This window comes from Choloepus didactylus, chromosome 5 (genome assembly GCF_015220235.1).
Source record: "Choloepus didactylus isolate mChoDid1 chromosome 5, mChoDid1.pri, whole genome shotgun sequence".
NCBI lineage: Eukaryota > Metazoa > Chordata > Mammalia > Pilosa > Megalonychidae > Choloepus > Choloepus didactylus.
In genome coordinates, this window is record NC_051311.1 from 15,046,065 (window position 1) to 15,070,626 (window position 24,562).

General features: G+C 36.5%; 1 protein-coding gene across 3 annotated transcripts in view; it reads right to left on the reverse strand.

The window, feature by feature from the left end:
- The window catches only part of RAB18 (RAB18, member RAS oncogene family), a 45,607-nt gene that overhangs the window by 7,987 nt on the left and 13,058 nt on the right, over nucleotides 1–24,562 (reverse strand). For 2 of the 3 annotated variants that reach the window (XM_037835581.1, XM_037835582.1), the window contains exons 3-7: nucleotides 16,351–16,412; nucleotides 11,224–11,296; nucleotides 9,912–10,030; nucleotides 9,772–9,838; nucleotides 265–4,216 (exon numbers count right to left, since the gene is read on the reverse strand). In XM_037835581.1, coding sequence (XP_037691509.1) covers nucleotides 4,041–4,216; nucleotides 9,772–9,838; nucleotides 9,912–10,030; nucleotides 11,224–11,296; nucleotides 16,351–16,412 — 497 coding nt within the window. In that variant the 3' untranslated portion in view covers nucleotides 265–4,040. Of the gene's footprint in view, nucleotides 1–264; nucleotides 4,217–9,771; nucleotides 9,839–9,911; nucleotides 10,031–11,223; nucleotides 11,297–16,350; nucleotides 16,413–24,562 lie in introns of those variants that run through there. The other variant, XM_037835583.1, reaches the window with a different exon arrangement.

A 24,562-nucleotide genomic window follows, 5' to 3' on the forward strand; every position in this document is an offset into this window, starting at 1 on the left:
AACAAGAGGTCCTTAAGATAGCACTGGGAGGTTAACTCATTTACACAGTTTTATAGGCATATATCCATAGAAGTGTATAGAAAGTAACCTCACTAGAACATTAATAGTTATTTAAGAGTGAACTTTTCAAGTCACTTTTTCTTCTGTATGCCAACAAACAATATATTGAGCTCAGTGTATAGAGAGCACTTACAAATAAGAATACATACACTTACACAGCATACACTTGGTTCCAAGAGAAAATAAAACCCAATTCAAACTGGCTTAAACAAAAAAGGAATTTATTGGCTCACGTACCTAACAGTCCAGAAACAGAGCTGAATTCCAATCTGGATCCAGAGGCTCCGGACTGTATCAGACTCCAGCTTAGGTTCCTTTCTCACTTTCTTGGTACTGCCATTAGGACAGCTCCTTTATGCTAGATAAATAAGCTGCAGCAAGTTCAGAACCTGAATCCTTACACCATACTGTCTTCAAGGCTGTGTCTTCTTTGGTAACTCCTGAGGAAGCCTCTGCAGACATCCTTTATCTCAGCAGCCTGATCTGGGCCGGCACTCCCACAGAACTATGCATGAGGCCAGCACTGGGCCAATCGTAGAGCAGGGTGCAACAATCTCCCACAAATGGCCTGTGTGGCGATGGGGGAGGGGCGGTATCCAAAGAAATAGGGCAAGTATTACAAATAACTAGTCATCATATTTAAAGTGCTCAATCTCACTGGTAATCAAAGAAATGCAAATAAAAGTACATAATGTGTTGCTTATCAGGTTGGAAAAGAAAGAAAAAGACAGAACCTTTCTTGGTGTGTGTGTAAGATGGTGAGGGGCAAGGGTGAAAACAGGTGCTCACATGACTACTGGAAATATGTGTGTGTGTATGAACCAAGAAGTATTTAAGCAAACTTTATATCACTTTTATAATCAGAAATATTACTGATTGCTAAATATGTAACAGTAAGCTAGCAACAAAATAGTAAAATGTAAAGCCCCATAATGTAACAAAAGTTGACTAACTTTTCCAACCTGATGGATGTTCCCATTTTGGGGATGGGTGTGGAGGAGAGATACCTAGATAAATCTATAATCCTGAATATCTGTTATACAAAGTCTATATAATAAACTGTATTTAAAGATACAGTGGATATAAGATAATTCTGTGCTATCCCACAGGCAGGATAAGCTCAGGTGTAAGAAGAATTCTCTTAAGAACGATGGGACCAGCACCTCACTTCATACAGAATCAAGCATACTTCTTGAATGTGCAAACTACAATGAATCAAGATTAAGTCCAATTCCAATGCACTCAGTGAGAAGCTCTATAGCAAGTGTTAAGTATAATTTAGTACTTGAAAGGAAAACATCCCCCAGATTTCAATTTCGAGTAAAAAATTGTTCCCAGACTAAATGTCTTTTCTCGTATCCCATTACTAACAGGAAATTAGGAAGCCATTAATCCTGACTTTGTACGTATCTAAGACAGGGATATGCATTCCACCCTGAGAAGGCAAAAGAACTAAGAGACCATCTACTCCACTACCTTAATTTTTAGATCAAATGACTTCTGTAGTTGGTTTACGTCAGTGGGATTTACTTTATAACCAAGAAATCTGAAATACCTCTATTACATACAACAAGAGAGAGTCATAAAGAAACAGGAACTACCTTAACCTTGCTGTGATACAACAGAAAGTTAGTACTGAGCCCTGGGAAACAGAGCAGTGGTGGAGAGTACGGCTTGGGAGGAGAGATGCCCTGACTGGAATCCAGCTCCATGCTGACTGGCCATGTGATCTCTGGGAAGTTACCTAACATACCTCTGCTTCAGGATCCTCATCCTTAAAATGGGAGTGGTAAGAGTACCAATCTTGTTAGGTTGCTGTGAGGTTTAATGAGAATACTGCATTTGGAGCAGCACCTGGCACCAAGGAAGCTTTCAGTGATAATGTTAACTATTCATATAAATCGAACAGTTATTTGTTATTTGTTTAGGGCTATGTCAGTATTCCTAGAACTCCAAATACTATATTCTAATTGTTCTATTTTGTACCTTCTGCAAAAGGCACTTTAATAAGACTACGTCAAATGATTCTGAAAAGCCATTTAGTGACTGATTTTAGATATTACAATGACCTCACTTACGAAGCCTCCACTATGACGCAATAATCTTGCACAAAACATTAAAATGAACACACAATAGAATTTAAATAACACTATATTCAGATGTTCCTCACCTGCTGAGAGTAAGAGGGATGCATATAATACTTTCTGCACAAATGCCTCTAGGGAAAGTAGGCTATTATATTTATTCAAACACTATAAAAGGTTACAATATAAATCCATCAAACAAAATTAGTTTTTAAAAGTCATATTGAAGGAACGCACATGTATCCAAATTCTGACCAAATCAAGACAATCCAATGCACAGAAAGACTATTAATAGCTCAAGGAGCAAAAAATAATAAACAGAAAAGTCTCACCAATACAGATGCCACATAAATACACAAAAACTAAAGTTTTAACATAACATGAACAAACTGTAAGTACACCTGCTAGCTACCTTTTTCCAACATTATAGTAGTAAATGTTTTATATTTTGTATGAACATACAGAATGTATAAAACCTTTAACACATGCAATGTAGTCTTAACAAGTGAAAGCCAAGGAGACTGTGAGGTTTTCATCTGTGAAGCTGTACACTGCAGAAAGAATCCAACCTGAAATGCATTAACACACTTACTGCAAAAGTGACCCACAAAAATGCTTATCCGTCATGACTTATATAGACTTTTACTGAGGGTTATCATAATGTCCAACCTTAAAGAACAAACTACTGATTTGGGAACTTAAAATATCTGGGATCAAGATAAATTAAATAGCACAATTGAAAAAAACAATGCACAATAGCAAGGGGTTAGTAAATTGAATACTGTGGAAAAGATTTATTAGTCTGTACAAGTTGGTTTTGATAAACTATTGGTTACTTGTTACAGTAAATGATCAAGATTTTCATTTCAACAGTATTTTCCCACACTTATCAGAATCTGGAAGCAATATGCCTTTCTCAAATTGTCACTTAGTGTTTCTACCCCACCCCTCGAAACACAGAAACAGGTTTTTGAATAGTAACTAGCCATTTACAAAGTCATAAGATACAGGCCTTCATAAACATTAAACAAGCTACAATTGAGGTTCTTGGACGAACACTACCAACATTTATGAAAAAAAGGGTTGGTTTGGAAAGTGGTACTATATGAGCTACAATAAACACACTATTCACATCCTTGTGAAACCAAGATGAGGGAAAATCTTACTGCCTTTCTGCCAAGCACCACATAACCCAACAGGCTGTGCAAAGGGGCTTCTCATCCAACGTAGGTAGCACAGAATTAATGGTAAGCAACTGAGTTACTCATTGAAGTAAATTAAAAAGTAAGGCCAAACTTTAATTTTTAAAGTATCAATGCTAGTTTAGAAACATCATCAAAACAAAAAGAGATTTAATTATAAGTGGCCTGGGCTACATTCTGTCACGAGAATTATGTGTAGTACTAAAAGAGAATCTGCCAGTGCACATCCTAGAAAAGCTGTGGAATCATGCTCTTTGTTATTCCTTAAGAAATATACCAGTTTGATAATACATGTACACCTCCCAGTGTTTCCAGGAACTCTATGTACCAAGTAATTCAGTAATTGATAGGAGGATTTAAGCAAAGAGGAGACCAAAAGCAGACCTTGTATCAACATATACTGGATGGATAGATTTTAAAATTACATGATAAATGTAATTCATAAAATCAAATGTAACTTAGAAAGGTACACCTATTTTATGTTACATAAAAAACTGTAGACTGCAAATTGTGCATGCTTACCATAACATTTTACCTGGGAAAGCCGGTGAGTGGGATTTCTTGCAAATATTTACTGCCATGATGCAAAACAAATATGTGCAAACTGCAAGGTCCCTAAAATAGCAGTTAGGAGTTTATATACAGAAAGATGTCACTATCTGATCAAATATGCAAGAGACGGAATTCCCAGAGTTTATAACACAGAACAATAGCCACCACAGGCGCCTCCCCCTTGGCCTTCTTCCCTGTGTGACAGTTTTACTCCTTTATTCTGATTCTCACTTTCCCAAAGTCCAGGGGTCTGAATGATCTTTTCAACAAGTTCCTCAAAGGCACACTGGACACCATCACAGGTTTTTGCACTTGCCTCTGAAATACAAGAGAAAATGTCACAGTATATACATTCCTTTTGGGTCCCCTATGTGTATGCTTTTCAGGAAATTATTATGGCATAACCATTAGCCTACAATATATTAAGAGCCAAAATTGGCAATTTCTCCTCACCAGTTTAATATTAGTGAATTTCCCCCAATTCTCAAAATAGAGCTATTTAAATTATCCATAAAAATACTAGTATATTACCCCAGAATTTTGTGACAGAATGATAAACTGAAAAGCCCTATTCAAACATAAGACCAAACGTCTTTCCTTACATTTCCAATTAATTCTTAAAATTACCCCCTGAAGCAGCTCTGATCTCCATTTTAGAACAAGCAAATTCAGGCTCCACTGTAAACTATTAACCTGGTTACTCTATGCCTGCACAGGCAGCTCCGTGATGCCAGAGGTGACACACAGCCACAGAGACTGGTCCCGTTTTAAGTTCATGCTCAGCAAGTTCATGTGGATGTGCAGCACATTCCACAGTCCCATGGTTCCCCAGTGAGTGGCCTTTTCCACTCGCTGAGAGGACTATTCTTTCACCTCAACACTCCTCCACCTCGGCTGATGATCTGGCTTTACATTGAAAAACATAAACCACCTGTCCATCCCACTAACAAGTGCATGTGTGTCCTCCTGGTATGCTGTCATTCTGGTCACAGAGGATGAGCTATCCTTGCTCTATCCAAGGCCACCTGCTTCCCTAGTTCCTTGGATCTCATCCCCTCATTCACTAAAGGCCGTGCTCCCTCTCTATTGGATCAGACCAATAAGCCTAAAAACCTAATGACATTTGTTTCCGTCTTACTGAGAAACCAAAAATGAAAAAAACAAAACCCTGTCCTCTAGCACTGTTCTAGTTTGCTAATGCTGCACTGAGTTCCCTCTGCCGGTCAGCTCATTTATATGGCTCCACTGATCAAGGCCCACCCCAAATAGGTGGGGCCATGCCTCCATGGAAAAATCTCATCAGAGTTATCACCTACAGTTGGGTGGGACGCATTTCCATGCAAATCTAATCAGCACCAAAACGTCTGCCCCACAAGACTGAATCAAAGAATATGGCTTTTTCTGGGGGACATAATACATTCAAACCAGCACATTCCACCCCCTGGACCCCAGAAAAACATATTCTTTCCAAATACAAAATACATTCATCTCATCACAATATCACAAAAACTTTTTCTCATTTCAGTAGCAATAGTTAAGTACAAGATCCCATCGAAATCAGTTACAGGCGTGGTCAGTCCTAAGGCATAATTTTCCTTTAGCTGTGGATCTGTGAACTTAGAACAGTTATGTGCTTCCAATATACAAAGGAGGGACATTCATAGGATAAACATTTCCACTGCCATAAGGAGAAACTGAAAGGAAAACAGGGTTAACAGGACCAAAACAGTTCCTATAACCTGCAGGACAAACTCCATTAGATTTCAAAGTCTGAGAGTCATTTACAGAACGACGTTGCATCTTTGGGGCTTGAGAAAGCGGGAGTCTAACCTGTCCTAAGGGCCTTTGCAGTAGCCCTTTCCTCTCCAAACACATGGGTTAATGTTCCAACATATCCACACATTGGGGAGACCATCTTCTTGGCCCCACCCTCCTCAAACATTGGGGAAGCACCCGGATTCCCTTCCATCTCCAGGGCACATATTCAGCCCCTTCAGAAAAGTGTAGGGGCAGCCAGGCTCTCCCCAATTCCCAGGAAATATCCCCCATCCTCTTTGGGGCTTTGGGTGGCAGAACATTTCCTGAGCATCGAGGCAGAAGGCCCACCCTCGACCTCTGGGGCAAACTCACCCTTTCCATGCATGTGGGCCATTCTGCTCTCCCAGCCCAAGGCCTCTTTACTCTAGACCTCAACCTCCATGGCTCTGTCTTTGAAGAAATTTGTCCTTCAATTTGTCCCTTGTCCGTCTCCTCCAGTCTAGACCGGCAATGGCTCTGTCTATAAAGATCTCGCAAAAATTCTGTTGGCTTCGCGTGAAGCACACAGGGGTCAAAGCCGTCAGACAATAGGACTTTCCACAAATCCTTTCTACTAAACTCCTTTTCCAATCTTGGCTTGTACTGAAATGGCAGCTGGGTTCCATGTTTGGTTACATCCTCACGTTGGGCTGTAGCTTCTGGGATTCCATCCCCTGGAAGCCTGTAATTTTCCAAGCCATTGGCTTCTGGTTTCTTTGAACCCAAGAGTTCAGTTCTAAGTTTCTCTCTCTCCGCTCACATTTTACTATAAGCTGCAAGGAGAAGCCAGGGTACATCCTCCACACGTAGTATGGAGATCTCCTCAGCTAAGTATTCCAGGTTGTCGCTTTCAAATTCTTCCTTCCATCTGACACCAGGACTCAATTTTGCCAAATTCTCTGCCACTTTAAAACAAAGATCACCTTTCTTCCAGTTTGCAACAACACATTCATCATGTCTGTTCAAGGCCTCGTCAGAGGTATCTTTAGAGTCCATATTTCCACAAACAGTCTCTTCAAAGCAGTTTAGGCCTTTTCTATCAAGCTCCTCACAATTCTTCCAGAACCTTCCCCTTATCCATTTAAAAAGCCATTCCAACATGTTTGGTATTTGCAAACTCAGCAGCACCAGCACCCCACTTCTCTGGTACCAAAATCTGTTCTAGTTTCTAATGCTGCCAGAATGCAAAACACCAGAAATGGATTGGTTTTTATAAAAGGGGTTTATTTGGTTACACAGTTACAGTCTTAAGGCCATAAAGTGTCCAAGGTAACACATCAGCAATCGGGTACCTTCACTGGAGGATGGCCAATGGCGTCCGGAAAACCTCTGTTAGCTGGGAAGGCACATGGCTGGCGTCTGCTCCAAAGTTCTGGTTTCAAAATGGCTTTCTCCCAGGCTGCAGTTCCTCAAAAATGTCACTCTTAGTTGCACTTGGGGTATTTGTCTCTCTCAGCTTCTCCAGAGCTAAAGTCTGCTTTCAACAGCCATCTTCAAACTGTCTCTCATCTGCAGCTCCTGTGCTTTCTTCAAAGTGTCCCTCTTGGCTATAGTTCCTCTTCAAAATGTCACTCACAACTGCACTGAGTTCCCTCTGCCGCTCAGCTCATTTATATGGCTCCACTGATCAAGGCCCACCCCAAATAGGTGGGGCCATGCCTCCATGGAAATATCTCATCAGAGTTATCACCTACAGTTGGGTGGGACGCATTTCCATGCAAATCTAATCAGCACCAAAACGTCTGCCCCACAAGACTGAATCAAAGAATATGGCTTTTTCTGGGGGACATAATACATTCAAAACAGCACAAGCACAAACCTCCTTCAAGCACCCACCCTCTTTCTCTACTCTCCTTCAAAGCAAAATTCCTCTGAAGAGTTATGGACATAGGTGGTTTCCACTTCTGTATCTCATTCTTTCTTCAAGCTACTCTAATAATTAGGCTTTCGCTTTCAACACCTCATTGAAACCACTTTTTTCAAGACCACAAACATCTTCTACTTTGTCAAATCCAATGTTCTCATCTTATCTGACATTTTTAAATACTTTGCTCACTTGATTTCCAGGACATTCAACACCCCTGGCAATTCTCCCAGGTCCTCTGCAGCCTCATCTATGGGCACCTCCTCTTTCTGCTGCTCTCTGATTGCCGGAGTGCCCCCAGAGTTCCATCTTCAGCCCTTTTCTATATGTGCTCTCTCTAGCAGTGATCACTGCAGTCCCATGACCTTAAATGCCACCTAAATGCCAGCAACCAACAGGTCTCCTGGATGCCTGTTGGCTCATTCTTATGTCTCAGCACAATTCCTGATCCCCTGTTCCCTTACCCAAACCTACTTTCACCTCAGGTTTCCACATCCCAGTTAATGGCAGCACAACTCACAACTCAGGCCAAGGAAAATCCAGAGCATCCTTGACTGCTCTCTGCTTATCCTCCACACCCAATCTACCAGCATCTCCTGTCAGCTTCCCCTTCAACGCATCTCCCAGATCTGCCCACGGCACACCGCCCACTACTGCTAGTCATCAATGACACCAGCCTCATTCTTCCGGAACACTGCAAGAGAATAACCAGTCTCTTGCTTCCACTTTTCATAGTCCCTTTTCTACATAAATGGATCTTTTTAAAGAGTATCAGATCATCTCATAACTCCACTGATTTCTACCATACTTAGAATAAAATCCATCACTTTACCATATTCTCTGAGGTCTAACATGACCTGCCCCCACATTCTTTTCTAGTATCTTCTCCCACCATCACCACCCTTGCCACAGCACGCATGATGGTCCAGCCCACAAGCTTTCTTCCTGTTTGTTAAACACATTAAACTGATTCCCACCTTCAGGAAATCTTTGCTATTCTCTTGGCTTAAGATGATCTCCCTCTAGATCTTTACATGGTGGATTCCTCCTCAAATGGCATTGCCTCAAAGAACTATCCCTAATGGTCCCAATCACTGTTCACTCTCTCTCTCTCCCCTCACCCTGATTTATTTCCCCTTCACAGTACTGCTTATTTGGTTATGTCTGTTTCCCCTACTAGAATGTAAGCTCCATGAGGGCAGAGAGTTGTCCCTTTTGTTTACTATTATATCCTCAGCATTCAATAAATATTTGTTGACTACACTAAGATATAGAAATGAAGGACACCAAACAAGTAAGCAAGAGAGACAGCATGCAATTCCTTTCTAAAAATCCCTATACTTTCCACTTATGCCACCCTGCTTCTATCCATGTATGCTGTTCTCCCAATACTATTTACTGATTCCTACTTAAGAAGTTCTAGCACAGTATAAAAGTTAAATCAGTAATTTCTAAAGTTGTCTTTACATCAGAAGCAAGTAGGGTATTTTTTCCTAAACTGCCTTCCAGGCCCTGTTTTATACACATAATAAGGCCCAGAGACCTGTAATTTTAAGAAGCTCCCCAGATGATTCTGACATAGCTAGTCCACTGTTCTAGACCAGAGACTGGCAAGCTTTTTCTGTAAAGGGCTAGACAGTAAATATTTTAGGCCTTGCAGACCATACAATTTGTTGCACACTACAGCACAAAAACAGCTAGACAATATGTAAATGTATGGCATAGCTGTATTCCTATAAAACTATCTACAAAGCAGGTGGTGGGTTGCCATTGTTTGCCAATCACTGCTTTATTATCTTTCTTAAACATTAATGTGCACAGGAATTACACAAAGATCTTGTTAAAAATGCAAATGCTAACTCAGAAAAGCTGGGATAGGGTCCAAGAGCAATTATTTCTAACAAGCTTCCAGGTGGTGCAATGCTGCAGGCGCACAGACCAGCAGGGCACAACTTTACACAGGGGTGCCAATAAGAGAGCCAACCTATGCCAGGCTCTTCCTGAATGCTATTATAGCCTCAGAGGCAGGATTTGACTTCACATAATGTGATCCTATTTTATTTTTATAAAAGGAAAAACAAAGAACCTAATTCTATAGTTAGATTTAATAACACAAAGCAACTATGAACTTAAAAAATATACTAGAGATAAATTTAGCAAAACTCCATTTAAAAAATGCCTCATTAATGATGATAGCTCTTCACATACGTACCTATGAATAACATGGAATGCTTTCGTGCAAATTTCAGTCCTTCGTTTCTATCAACTTCACGATTTTCCTAAAAGATAAATGCAAAAATTAAGAAAAGCTAAATATATAGAGCCAACAATGCCAAGTGTATGCCTTCTTACCTTATCAATTTTATTTCCAACTAGCATGTTTACTATGTCATTTCTTGTGCAGTATGTTTCCAATTCATTTAACCAATTATCGAGTTTAAGAAAGGTGTCCCTTCTTGTGACATCATAAACTGAAATAAAGGTAAAAGTCATTTATTAAATTGGCATTAGAAATAAGAAGCAATGATGTTATATTTCTGATATGTAGCAAGGGGCTAACATAATTATGTAGGCAAGTCTGTATTATGTTAAGCCTTCAAGGCTTAACAACCAGTGTCTACTGATCCAAATGGAAGAAACAGGTATATTTAGAAAACCACATGCACACAAACACTTCAATCTTATTAACACATACTGTGATACAAATAAAAATATACTCTTTGTGATAAATGAAAAATAAGTTAAGCAAAACAAATAGCTATCCCTATTCAAAATGATAAAGAGATGTGTCTAAAAATCAAAATGTACTTAGATTCTAATTTGTGGCAAAATAGCAAAGAATTTAATCACCTATAACTCTGTTAGTTTGTTTCTTATGAGGACCAGAATTTATAACTTTGAAAAAATATGTACAGTTGATAGGATCCTGACTGTCTTCCTCTGCTACTACTTTCCTCTTATGTCATCCTGTATTATAATAAAGAGCTTATTAACTTAAAGTGTTTTCTAAACTTAGGAAACGCTGATCCAAAATGACAGAATCTCAACTGACTAATGGTTTAAATCCATGAAATACCCTCACAGCAACAACCGGGCCAGCAACTTGACCAAACAACTGGACACCATAACAGTCAAGGTGACACATGAAATTAACCATCACACCCAGTCAAATTAACAAAAAGGAAACCAAACCTTTGTAAGTCATGAGATAAAAAAAGGAATTCTCCCCACAACTAATCAATATTCATTGTAAGCAGTTTCCCAGGAATATTAAGGACAAGTACTATTCAACAAATTACACTGAGAATCTACATTTGGTTGTTTTGTTTATTTATTTTTTTAAATTTTTTTGTTTTTGAATTTTGGTTAATACTCCCAGACAGACCAACTATATGTGGATTAATTCTCAATTATGTCCTCTTTAACATGCTTTTAAACCAAATAAATTAGCGTGGTCTTTATTTTATAATTGCTAGACAAGCGGCTGAAAAGAAATCCAAAAAGTTTTAATATCAAATATTAAATGAAATTATTTTATATAATAGCAGTCCTAAAGAAAAATAAAACAAAAATTTATTGACCTTCAAGTCCAGGAAAATCGAAAATTCTAGCAATCTTCAATAGACAACCATATTTTAAACAGTGTATTACATTAAATACTTACCTAATATAACACCTTGTGCACCTCTATAATAGCTGGGAGTTAATGTTCTGAACCGCTCTTGACCAGCAGTATCCTAAAAGTGGCAATTAACTATTATTAAATAAAACTTAGTATAAAAAAGAGACTTTCATTAAAAAAGCAACTAAGTAAAGGTTTTCTAAAACTCTTTCGGAATTAAGATTTTTATCACACATGAAACCCATTTCATTGAAAGTGACAGTTCTCAACTCTGGCTCCCCAGTGAAATTGATGGAAACTTGAAAAACGCTGAAGTGTGGGTCCAACTTCCAGAGATTTTGATTTAATTAGTCTCAGGTGTGACAGGAATTTTTAAAATCTTTCCAGATGATTCTAATATTGAATTAAGGTTGAGAATCACCAATTTAAAGACAACTACAGGGTGCCTAATTTTTCGTAAGAATTTTTAAAATTAGGCTTTTTCAAGTGTTTTCTATATATCTTCATGCATAAAACTAAAACCACATGTTGTTTCTGACATATCAGTGTTGAACCAATGTTGTACACTAGCTAGGAAATGTAAAGTTCATGAGGACAGGGCTTAATCACCATTTTAAACCCAACACCAGAGCAATTCTTGACATGGACAGCTGCTTGATGTTTGCTGAAAAAACTAAATGAACTATTTAACAAAGATCAACTTCTGGGACTGGCTCCTCTCTGTCTTCTTTCTGCCATCCCTGGACTTCAGCTTCAAGGTAGCTGAGATTACTTAAAGTGGTGGTCAGCAAACTGCTGCCACTGTCCGCCACCTGTTTTATTACATTAATCAAGTTTTATCAGAACACAGCCTGGTCCATTCATTTACGTATTTCCTATGGTTGTTTTCACGTTACAACAGAGATGGTCCAGCGTGCTTTAGACTTGGTCTAAATATTTACTATCTGGCCCTTTAACATAAAGATTGCTGCCCACTGATGCAAAGAAGAAGAGTCTACCAAACCTTTTCTTAGCTACTAGTCCTACAGTTCTAAGAGCAGGCTTAGCAATGGGAGAAACAGAAGTTCCTTTATATATAAAAAGCTTTAACAAATTTTTAAGGGGTTTAGAAGAATTGGGGTGAAATTTCAAAACAGCAAAAGGGGCTCCAGCAATAGCTAATGTTTTTTGCACGGTCAAAGTAAAGACTACTATAAGAGAGTAACAAGAGCTAGAGAGTATTCCAGGTAGTTTACAGCTCCAGTAGAGAAAAGCAGTTTAACTGTAAACCATTATTCATATCCACCACTCTTCCACAGATATGCTTGCTGAAATGCAGAATATCTACTGTAATTCCTTGCTTCCAGATTCTCCCCAAATTTTCAGAGGAAAGAAACAGTGCCTGCCCCCACCCACAGCATGTTGAAGTGAAGAAGTAACGAAATTAAAATTAAACTTTCCAAATATACATTTATGAGTGATGATCAAAATGATTTCTATCTTTAAAAAATTTCTCTCTGCTCCAAGGTTCCTTATGAAACATGGCTTTGATATTTCAAATTATTGAATTTGCACAGATATTTTACTCAACTCTTCAAGGATAATATAAATTAAAGGCTGCATAAAGTAAAGTGGGTCTTGCCATCTAAACCAGATTATAATTTTGATAAAATGATATAGGCCAATATCATAATTTAATAATCAATAACCCCTGGATGTCCACCAATCTTTTCTTTTTTTCACTGTCAACTCAAAGAGCTCAAGTTTGCAGAAAATGGAAATCAACTGGAAGCTAATGATGATTAATTATACCCTCGCTTTTAGAAAGCAACCTGTAATACATATATCAAGAAACTAGAAATGTTCACATCCTTTGATCAGAAACTATTTCAGGAAATATAAATAAAAATTTATATTTTAAAAAGACAAACCACTATGAGAAACATATCTTGGTTATTCACTTAAACATACAAAAATTGATAAATTAGGATTCAATTTACCCAATATCCAAATACATTATAACTCTTGGAATTCTGTCATGTTAAGCATTTAGCATCAACTTTGAGTACTACAGAGTTATCTTTTTTCAAGAGAGAGGAAAAATGAAGGAACAAACTTTAGTAAAAAGACAAGACTCAAGTCTTGGAATAGAAAATTTGGAATTCTAAGGATTAATCATTTTTCCATGCACGGACAACAGTGAACACTTTTTGTTTTGAACGCTGTTCCATTCTAATAACAAACAGTTTGGGGCAAGGATCAAGTATGAAATATTTTCATTCCAAGACATTTTGTTATGGGAAAAAAAAAAAAAAAAAGTCATTCTACTTCCATAATGAAAAACATTGTCTACAATTTTAATAAACTAATTTCCAGAGCTAGCAGAAAGCAATGGAATATGAATTTTGTTGCTTCTAGTCTTCACTGAGATCAGCTTTAAAAACTGCCTTGATGAAACAACAAAGAACTGCAATTCCTGCTAAAATATTCATTAAGCCTAATGTTTTAAAAGTAAAGACTACAGAGCAAAAAATCTTTTAATGATAAAATGTTACATGAGAGTGACACGTTACATGTGAATATTTAATTAGGCTAGATGTTTAAAGTCTTGACTGATCTGGACTCACTTATAAAAATGCTTAAATAGATGAAACTAGTTAGGAAAAATAAGCCTTTGCCATAGTTTTTGGATCAGAGTAGAAAAAAATGCACCATATGACAGGGAGAGAGAGCACATATGCGTGTGTGCGCGCACAATCATTCCAAGGTTTTAATACTTTGTGGTCAGATCAGTTAATTTTTCATGGCATCTGAGTTTCATGTCATATTTAACATGGCCTTCTCACCCAAGATTAGAAATAGATGAATCAATAGTTTCCTCTAATTCTACTATGGCTTTATTTATATAAATAAACCAGGCTCCTTTCCCCCTCGAAGCTTCTTCTGGGATCAGATAAAATAATGAAGCATAACTCTGCCCCTCTTCACCCTTCCCTCACCCTGCTCCCCACATTCGATTATTTAGCTTTTCCAGAAGCTTTTTAGCCTTTGGTTTATCCATTTCTGTCTTTAATAATCTCTTCTCTCCTCCCCCATCAGATAATAAAACCACAGGGTAAAGACTCAGCACTGCTAATTTTAGCTTACAAAGATGTCCTTGTATTTACTATATACTACTGTTTTGAAAACACATGCAAAAATCTAATATCTGATTATTTTAGCACATATATTTTAGTTATTACAGTAACTAATATAGATTACTATAATTGATAAATTAGTCCTGATCGAACTATAGTAATCTCTGATTATTTTAGCACATATATTTAGTTATGCCTTTGATCAAGAAAAAGATTAACATTAACATAAAATGGGCAAAATATATAACCAGAAATCATTTAAAAGCATGACTAATAAATCTATGAGCAAAAACCTCACTAATCAAAAGAAATGCAAATAAAAGGAAAAATTATTACTCAGGCAAAAATGAAAAAGATCAACAATACACAGTGCAGATTAAAGTGTGGAAGAATTACTATGAAAATATAATTTGTGAGGATGTATACGGACTTTTAAGAGCTTTTTAGTGTGTATCAATGTTAAATCTTCACATTCTTTGAGCCAACAATTCTTCTTCTAGAAATATATCTAAAGGAAGTATAAGACAAGTGCACACATATGTATAAATAAGGAAGCTCATCAGAGCATTGCTCATCTTTGTGAAAAATTTGAAAAAATTTAAATATCTTTCACCAAGAATTGACTAAATTGAAATATAGCTGTGGGATGAATACCAGTTGGCCATATAAACTGATATACTTCTACATGTACTGACAAGGAAAAATGTACACTTGTTGGGGAGGGAGGACACAAACAGGCTATAAAACAATCATATATAATCTCTTCCTTTTGGAAATTTGCATATGTGCAACAGTATGTACACACGTATGCATTTAAAGGGCATACACTAAAATGTGGATAGTGGTTTTAAAGATGAACTTTCTTCTGCATTAACTTCTTATTGTCTCAATTATTTATCCTTTTTAGAACAAAACTGTATTACTATTCTTATAGTCAAGGGAAAACCTCTTTCTTTAAAAAATATTTATAGGCCTATATATATAGGCCTATGGTAAAACTGTCACTTTGGTATTTATTAGGCAGGAACTAGAAAGTGAATCTCATGTGCAAGAGAAAGATCTTGCAGCTCCTTCTATAATGTGTACAGTTCACAAAGCAGCAGCTGGGGCAGAGAGAGGTGACAAATCAATGATGAAAAGCACATGGAAAATCAGGCCCTCCCTTTAGTACAGAAGGAATGCAGCATTCTTAAATTGTCCAATATGTGTCACTACGGTCTAGTCAAGCATTTTCCAAGTTGTTTTCTGTTACATACTAGTGTTCTGATTGATATTAAATATATTTGGGAGAGGAGGGCAAATAGGCTAGCAATTATTTTAAATTAACAGAAAAATCAATTGAAAAGTATTAAACACACTTGTATTGCATATGTATATATCAGAATTATCATACTTAGAGCAGATAGATAAGAGAGATAGACAGACAGACAAAGACACTGAGCATCCTGGTTAGAAGCCCCTGGGCCTGGCTGTTTTTGTTGACAGCTAATGCTACCTTACTCAGGTCTAGCAACAAGAGGAGTTGAGAGTAAAATGATCATAATGATTGGTTTCATCGGGAGATGAAAAAAAGTCAGTAAGGAAACCTGGTCATCAGTGTAAAAATAAATCTTCAGTTTGCAAACTCAAATTTTATAAATATTTTCACAAACAAACATGAAAAATAAAAATTCATTTCTAAGTAACACTTCACCCCCCACCCCCCAACAACTGCTTTAGTGTTAGTTCAGTCTACATGGTCTTTTGAAAACTTTAAAAGTCTTTTAAAACATTCAATAACAATAATTCAGTGACTTTTTTTATACTTCGTTATGTTTTGAAATATTTTGAAGGGAACATATATGTTGAAACTTTAAATAAAACAAGCCTCTGCTTAATTACCCAATTGTAAGATATAACTATTTACTGTTCATCCTTTAATCAATATTAAATCTCCCAATAGTTTTTTTTAATACAAACTGTCCATTCATCCTTAGAACACTACACAAATCAATTTGTTTCCCTAAAAGTATGAGTTTAATATTTATAAAAAATATATTTTAAAAATTCTTACCCATATTGCAAGTTTAGCCTTATTTCCATCCACTGAAATTGTTTTCACCTTAAAGTCAACACCTTGAAGAAATGAAAATTCTGGTAAGTCTCCCAATAATACATGCTTTTAAAATCAAATACCAAAAAAATCAGAAAATGGAAAATTCATTTCATCAATTGCACAAAATTCACACACCAAATTTCAGGATGTGAAGATGAAAGAAACAGTGTCACTGAAGTTTTGCAATTTAGGATTTCATAGGGATAAGTGAAAAATCAAATACTTGTAGAATTCAAACACTCACCAACCTGTACTTCTTTCAAAAAGGAAAAAAATAAAATTCAATTTAAGGTGATAATTGACTAAGCATACAAAAAGCCAAGAGCTAGGATTCACAGTGCTAATGCAGAGAAAACTACCCTGGCTGATTTGGGGATCAGGACAGTTTTCAGTGGCTCCTCAAGTGCCCCCACACTGTGTTTCAATGCTGTTGGTGTGAGGCTGCTAACTCAGATCCTAACTGTTAAGAAGCTTGGAGGACAAGTACAAATACAAAAAGGTCACTCACTCTTTATAGTTATTACTTCTTTGTTTTGTTTTTATCTTTAAAAAAAAGTTTTATACATTCAATGATCACTTGGTACTATACAATTTCAAAAAGAGAACTTATACACTAAATAAAAATGTTTGTGCTCAACCTCTATAAGAAACTTCACAAGAGAACGAAGTGCCCAAAGTTCTATGAAAAGTTTTATAAGTCCTAATTTATTTAAACAGAAGAGCTTCATAAGAAGTCACATAATGTTTTACTACAGCAGCCCAAAAATCCTCTCCCTTTCCAGGAAAGGAGTTGACACATGCCATCTGGCTTAAATGAACAGTAACTGCCCTCATGCCTTTAAAGAGTATCAAAAATAATTTGCAGCCTACCCCAATGGCCAGAGGGAAAGCATTAGCTCAAGAAGCTTGGAAAGAAACTTTCACAAGATCGTATGAGCTTGTCACAATTAATTCAGAACAGCCCCAACTGAGATGAACAGCCCCCGTATATGCTAAATGTTTAACAGAACACCTGTCACCAATATGGGACTACATTAGTAATTCTTGGATGGTTTCTGGTGATCCATTGCACACAAATTAGGTAATAAAAATGCACATTCAAAATGTACATTATGCCAGGTCTTTCTGTACAGCCAAGATCAAAAAAACTGGTACTTTGGGCCTTTGGGCTCAGGTGATAAAGGAGATGATAAAGCTCTGCCTAGAATGACTGAGCCCCCATCAGGGAAAGGACAGACACTGCTGATTACAAAGCCCAACCTAAATATGAAAATTTCTTTACAGCCAAATAAACACTGAAACAAAAAAAATCCCACAGGCTAAATTATCTCGTATTCAACAGGTTTAAAGAAATATGTCATTTAAAAATTGGAAGCATCTATATAAACAATATGAAATTATTTACATTTTCTTCCAATTGTTTTTTTTTAAAAACACGCAGCTGAGAAAATGCTGATGAGGGAAATGGTTCAGACAGGTCATTAGGTGGAGGTAGTAACTGAAGGCCATTGGTAGACATGACACAGAGAGAGCCTATGGTACACACTCTATAGTTAAATTCTCAAGGTTTTTCAGGGAATATATAAAGAACTAAATTGTTTTCTTAATAACCCCAGACAGTACGCTCAAGGGCAGACTGGCCTCCTTGCTAGCTACCAACTAATTAGTTTACCCAAGAAAAGAAAAATGAAACTCACTGTTCCCAGAATGGCCGTTTTCCTCCACATACCTCTCTCCCCCCATCTCATCTTCCTTCTCTCATTTATAAGTTCTATTTTTTGCATATGTTTGTTGCCAACAGTCTAATTTTTAGACTGTCTCTGTCACATGAGTAACTTGCACATGGATAATTAACTAAATGGCTCCAAGTTATTCTTTTGACATTTTATATCCAGAAGTCCCAAATGTCACCCACAGGAGACAGTGCCCTCTGGAGCCCTACTGTCAAAGCCAACAGGCACGTGTTGCCTGAAAGGGTACCTCATCTGGATCCAGACCCCCAAGTCCCTACCCACCTTCCCTTGGGTCTTCTGGTGAGTCTCACTTGCAGCAATTGAGCTCTCTGGCTTCCACATGCTAAAACTGCTTCTTGACCAAGTCTGGTCCTTCTGTTTGGCAAGTGGCCAATAATTTGTCTTTATTGCTGGCAGCAGGGGGAGTATTTCTCATAGCTTTGATTTTGTCAACTTCCAAACCATTTTTTCACCTCCTCATGTGGCTGACAAAAAGCTTGTAACAGAAGTAGAAGATCTGTTTTCTCAGCGTTTTTCGTATTCATTTATGCTTTTACTTTTAATTTGATCTTTAATTCAGTTTCTTTGCAGGAATCTTTTTTAGGCACACTTGTCTATTTTATAAAGGTTATTTTTAGCTAAAATTAGATAATATAATCCATCAAGCCTGTTCTGGTTTGCTGCCGTTATGCAAAATACCAGAAATAGATTGGCTTTAATACTCGGGATTTATTAGGTTACAAATTTACAGTTCTAAAGCCATTAAAGTGTCCACACTAAGGCATCACCAAAAGGATACCTTCACTGAAGAAAGGCCTATGGCATCCGGAACATCTCTGTCAGCTGGGAAGGAATGTGGCTGGCGTCTCTTGGTCTTTTGCTCCCGGGTTCTGGTTTCAAAATGGCTTTCTCCAAATTTTCTCTGGGCTTCTGTTTCTCTTAGCTTCTCCCTCTCAGCTCCTGTGCATCCTTGCTGTTCTCCCAGGGCATTTCTTTCTAAGCATCTGGGGGTCCTCTATTAGCTTCTCCAGGCAAACTCTGGGCTTCATCTCTTAGCTTAGCATCTCCAAATGTCTTTCTCTCTGCATCTCTAAGCATCTAGTCTATGTCAGCCCCTGAGCTCTCTTAAGGACTCCAGTAAACTAATCAAGACCCACCTTGAATCGGTGGGGTCACACCTCCATGGAAGTAATCTAATCAGAAGGTCTCACCCACAGTTGGGTGGGTCACATCTCCCATGAAAGCAACCTAATCAAAAGATTCCACCCATAATAAGTCTACCCCCAAAAGACTGCATTAAAGAACACAGTCTTTCCTGGGTACATAACAGTTTCAAACTGCACAAAGCCTTTTATGCAAGTTAAATGGAACATGAGACTTTACCAAAGAAAAAATGACCTCAACCACAGAGATACTTGTGAATGGGAGACCCAGAACTTATCAATAGGAAGCATCTGCCTTATTAAAAAGGAGAAAAACCCACCAACAGAAACTCACTCAGATCTGAAACAGATGTTAGAATTAGCAAACAAGGGCACTGAAAACAGTTAAAACTGTGTACTAAATGTTCAAAAAGTTAAGTAGGCATGAAAAATAAACAAAAGACCCAATCAAACCTCTGGAGATGAAAATGACAATGTCCGAGATGAAAAATACCCTAGATGGATTAACAGGTTATACACTGCAGAAAAATAGTTTTAGTGAATTTGAAGGCATAGCAATGGAGACTATCCAACATGCAACAGAGAGAGAAAAGAGAATCAAAGAAAATGAGAGAACATCAGTGAGCAGTGAGACCTTCAAGTAGCCTATTATATAAGCAACTGGAATCCACAGAAAGAGAGGGGAAGAGAGGTAGGTGTTAGGCAAACACCTACCTCTCACAAGCCACCCTCAGCAAATATTCCAGGAAGCTCTCCACACCCACAAGGGATATGACTGTTTACATAAAACCCACTTTTAGCTAAGATGGCAGTTTGAGTAAGAACAAAAACAAAAATTTTCCATAATGCAATACCAGACATCAACTTATCTTATCCTGAACAAACCAATCCCCTGCCATCAACTCCTTATCTTACCCACCCTAAACAAACCAATCCCCTGACATTAATTCCTTACTTCTCTATCTTAGCCCAAACCCCTTCCCAAAAGCTATACAAATGTCCTCCCGCCTTTGTGTGGGGTTGTTGCCATTTTTTGGCTTCAGCCTGCCTGCGCATAAATAAAACTTTCTCTGATCAAGTTGTGGTCTCTTCTCTTCCTGGTCAAAAAAACAGCAGACAGCAAATCTATTTGAAGAAATAATGGCCAAATTTTTTTTCAGATTTGATGAAAGATATAAACCAACAGATCTAAGAAGCTCAATGAATCCCAAGCACAAGAAATATGAAGAAAACTATATCAAGGGACATCATGATCAATTAAGAAGTATTGTGAATAAAAAGGAAAGTACAAGGTATTGAAATTTGTGGGATGCCACCAAAACAGTACTTGGGAAAATTTATAGCACTAAATGCCTGTATTAAAGAAGAAAAATGATCTCAGTTTCCAATTTGTCAGGGGAAAAAAAAGAGAACAGGTCATTTAAATCCAAAGCAAGCAGAAGAAAGGAAATAATAAAGATCAGAGCAGAAATCAATGAAATCCAAAAGAGAAAAATAAAGAAAATTAATGAAACCACAAAATTGGTTATTTAATAAAAATCAATAAAACTTCTAACCAAACCGATCAGAAAAGACAGAGGGAAAACATTACCATTACGAAGAATAAGAGGTCATTTCATTTACAGATTCTATAGATGGGAAAAGGGTACAGAGGAATGTCGTGAAGGAGTTTATGCTAATAAATTTGACAACTCAGATGAAATGACCATTTCCTTGAAAGATAAAAAACCACCAAAATTGACTCAAGAAGAAATAGATAACCTCAACAGTCCTATATCAATTAAAGAAATTGAATCCATGGTTTAAAAACTTTCCCATGAAAAAATCTCCAGGCCCAGATGAAGAATTCCACTAAATATTTAAGGAAGAAACAATAGTCCATCCTAAACAAACTCTTCTAGAAAACTGCGAGGAGTAAATAATTCCTGAGTCATTCTATGATTTCCTACATTACCCTGATACCAAAACCAAAGATATTGTAAGTAAAGAAAACTACCAGACCAATAGCTTGCATGAACATAGATGAAAATCCTAAACAAAAATTTACCATAATGAATCCAAATGTATATAAAACAAAACATTATGACCAAGTGTGGTTTATCCCAGAAATGCACTGTTGGTTTAACACTGAAAACTGTATATTTCACCATATTAACAAACTAAAATTGAAATATCCTACGATCATCTCAATAGATGTAGGAAAAAAAGCATTTGACAAAATCCAACATACATGCCTGATAAAAATTACCAGCAAACTCGGAATAGAATGGGGACTTCTTCAACCTAATACAGGGCATCTATGAAAACATATAGCTGACATCATACATAATGGTAAAAGACTGAATGTTTTCCCCTTAATGTCAGGAACAAAAAATGGATATCAGCTCTCACTGCTTTTATTCAACCCTGTACTGGAGAGTTTTGCCAGGCTATAAGGCAACAAAAAGAAATAAAAGACATCCATGCAAAGGACGAATGTAGAAAACCCAACCTACAAAAAAAGCAAACTAATAAGCAAGTTTAGCAAGGTTGCAGGATACAAGAAAAATAAAATCAACTATTTCTATACATTAACAATGCGAAGATATTTTAAAATACCATTTTCATCAAAAACTATGAAATACTAAGGAATACATCTGACAAAGGTGTGAAAGACCGATACACTGAAAACTACAAAACTGCTGAGAGAAATTAAAGAAGATCTAAAAGAATGGCACGATATACCTTGTTCAGTGATTGTTAAGACTCAATGCTAAGGGGTCAATTCTCCCCAAACTGATTTACAGATTTAACACAATCACTATCAAAATCCATGCAGGCAATAAAAAAAAAAAAAAAAAAATCATCAAGTCTATTCTAAAATTCATTTGGAAATGCAAAGGAACTAGAATTGCCAAAACAACTTTGAAAACAAAGAACAAAGTAGGAGGACTAACAATATCTGATTTCAAGATTCATTATAAAGCTACAGAAATCAAGGCAGTGAGATACTGACATAAAGACAAATAGATGGATGTAATAGAGTCCAGAAATAAACCCAAGTATATCAATAATTTGTTTTGTTTTTAACAAAGGTGCAAAAGCAATTCAGCAGAGAAAGGACAGTTCTTTAAATTGATGGTGCTGGAATAATTTGATATATATATTTAAAAAAAAATTTCAATCCATACCTTGCATTGTATCCAAATATTAACTCAAAACGCATCATAGGCCAAAATATAACAGCAAGAAAACAGAGAAATCATTGCAACCTTCTGTTAGGCAAAAGATACAACACTGAAATCATCCAAAAAGAAAAAACTGATAAACCGGACTTCATCAAAATAAAAAAAAAATCTGCTCTTAGGAATACACTGTTGAGAGTGAAAAGGTAAGCCACAGATTGGGAGAAAATAATTGCAAAGCATATATCTAATGAAGGACTAATATGCAGAATATACAGAACTCTCAAAACTCAATAAAAAAAACAAAAAAAAACTTTAAAAATGAGCAAAAGACGTGAATAGACACAAAGAAAACATGGATAGTAAATAAGAATATTGAAAAGAAGTTCAACATCATTAGTTATTAAGGAAATACAAATTAAAACAGCAATGAGATGCCAATACACATTGATTTGAATGCTTAAAATTAAAAAGATTGACCATACTAAGTGGAGGTGAGGATGAGAAACCAGAACTCTCCTGGGTATTTACTCTAGAGAAATGAAAATTAATATTCACACAAAATCCTGTACCTAAATGTTTGTAGCAGGTCTATTCATAATAACCCAAAATTGCAAACAACCCTAATATCCTACAACAGGTGAATGAAAAAAATTAACTATGCTACATCCACACAATGGAATACAACTCAGCAATAAAAAAGGAACTACTGATTTGCAACAACTTGGATGAATTTCAAAGGCATCATGCTAAGTGAAAGCAGTCAGTCTCAAAGAGTTACTTATATACTACATGATTCCATTTATTTGACATCCTCAAAAAAGCAAAACTTTAATGATGAACACATCAGTGGTTGACAGAGGCGGAGACCGGGAATATAAAAGTATATACAGCGTTTTTTGGAATGACAGAACTGTTTGGTACCCTGATTGTGATGGTGGTTATATGACTATATACATGTTATAATTACATATGTTAAAATTCAAAGAACTGCATACCCAAAAGTCAATTTTACTGCATAATCATGTTTTTAAAATGCTGTCATCAACTCATATGCCAGAAACATAATGGGTCAAAAATATTTACTGAAGAAGAAATAAATTACCAGAAAATGTGTACTGTAAAATCTCTACCTCTTTTTAAGATTTACTTTGTTGCCAATTCCAAGATTGATTCTGTAAAACTGTTCCAAGAACTTCAAAAAATAATGAGTTCTTTCTTTAAAAGATTTGTTGCTTGTATTATTCTATTTCTCTATGGCCTTATTTGGGTCTTTTCTATCTCATTGTGAAAGAGATACAACAAATATCCTCCCATAATTATATTTTCATCAAATTCTTCTCTTTTGTTTTGAATAGACTTTGCTTTTGTATATAAGCTTCTATGTTTGGTGCCTACCTGTTTTATGACTCTTATAGCTGCTTTGTTAATCAACTGAAACTTTCATCATTACATAATATCCCACTTTTTCCTTTCAATGCATTAACAAATTCTACCTCAAAGTCTGTTACATTACCACCCCTGCTTTGTTATTGCTTGCATTTACTTGGCTATCCCCTTTATTTTCAACCTTTCCTTATTTGTTTTAAGTACTTTTCAACCATAACTGAAAATGTGAATTATTAGGAGAAATGGGCCCATTTATATTTAATTAACTGATACATTTAATTGTGCTGCTTCTCTCTCTTACTTAGGTTTAGCATTCTTTGACATTATGTTCAAATCTGTGGTTTAAATGCTGTGATTTAATTAAAAGGATATAAAATTAGGAGTTGGGAGGCAGGGTTTATTCTCAGCTCTCTTACTAATGCCTAGGTAAGCAAGAGCTTAACTTCTTTAAATCAATTTCCCCCTTCATCAAGAAAAATAAAAATTTTTGTTGTTGCTGTTTTTTAATATTTTTGTTGCTTTTAATACTTTTGTTGTTGCTGCTTTTTTTTCTTTTACCTTTCTTTCTTTCTTTCTTTTCTTTTCTTTTTTTTTTTTTTTTTTTGGTAAGAGCAGGAGGGTGGAGGAGGGTTAAGAGAGATAATACAAAAGCCTTACAGATCCAAAAATCCAATGGAGGATCTCCAAGTCTGAGTTTACAAACCATTTTAAAAGAAATAAC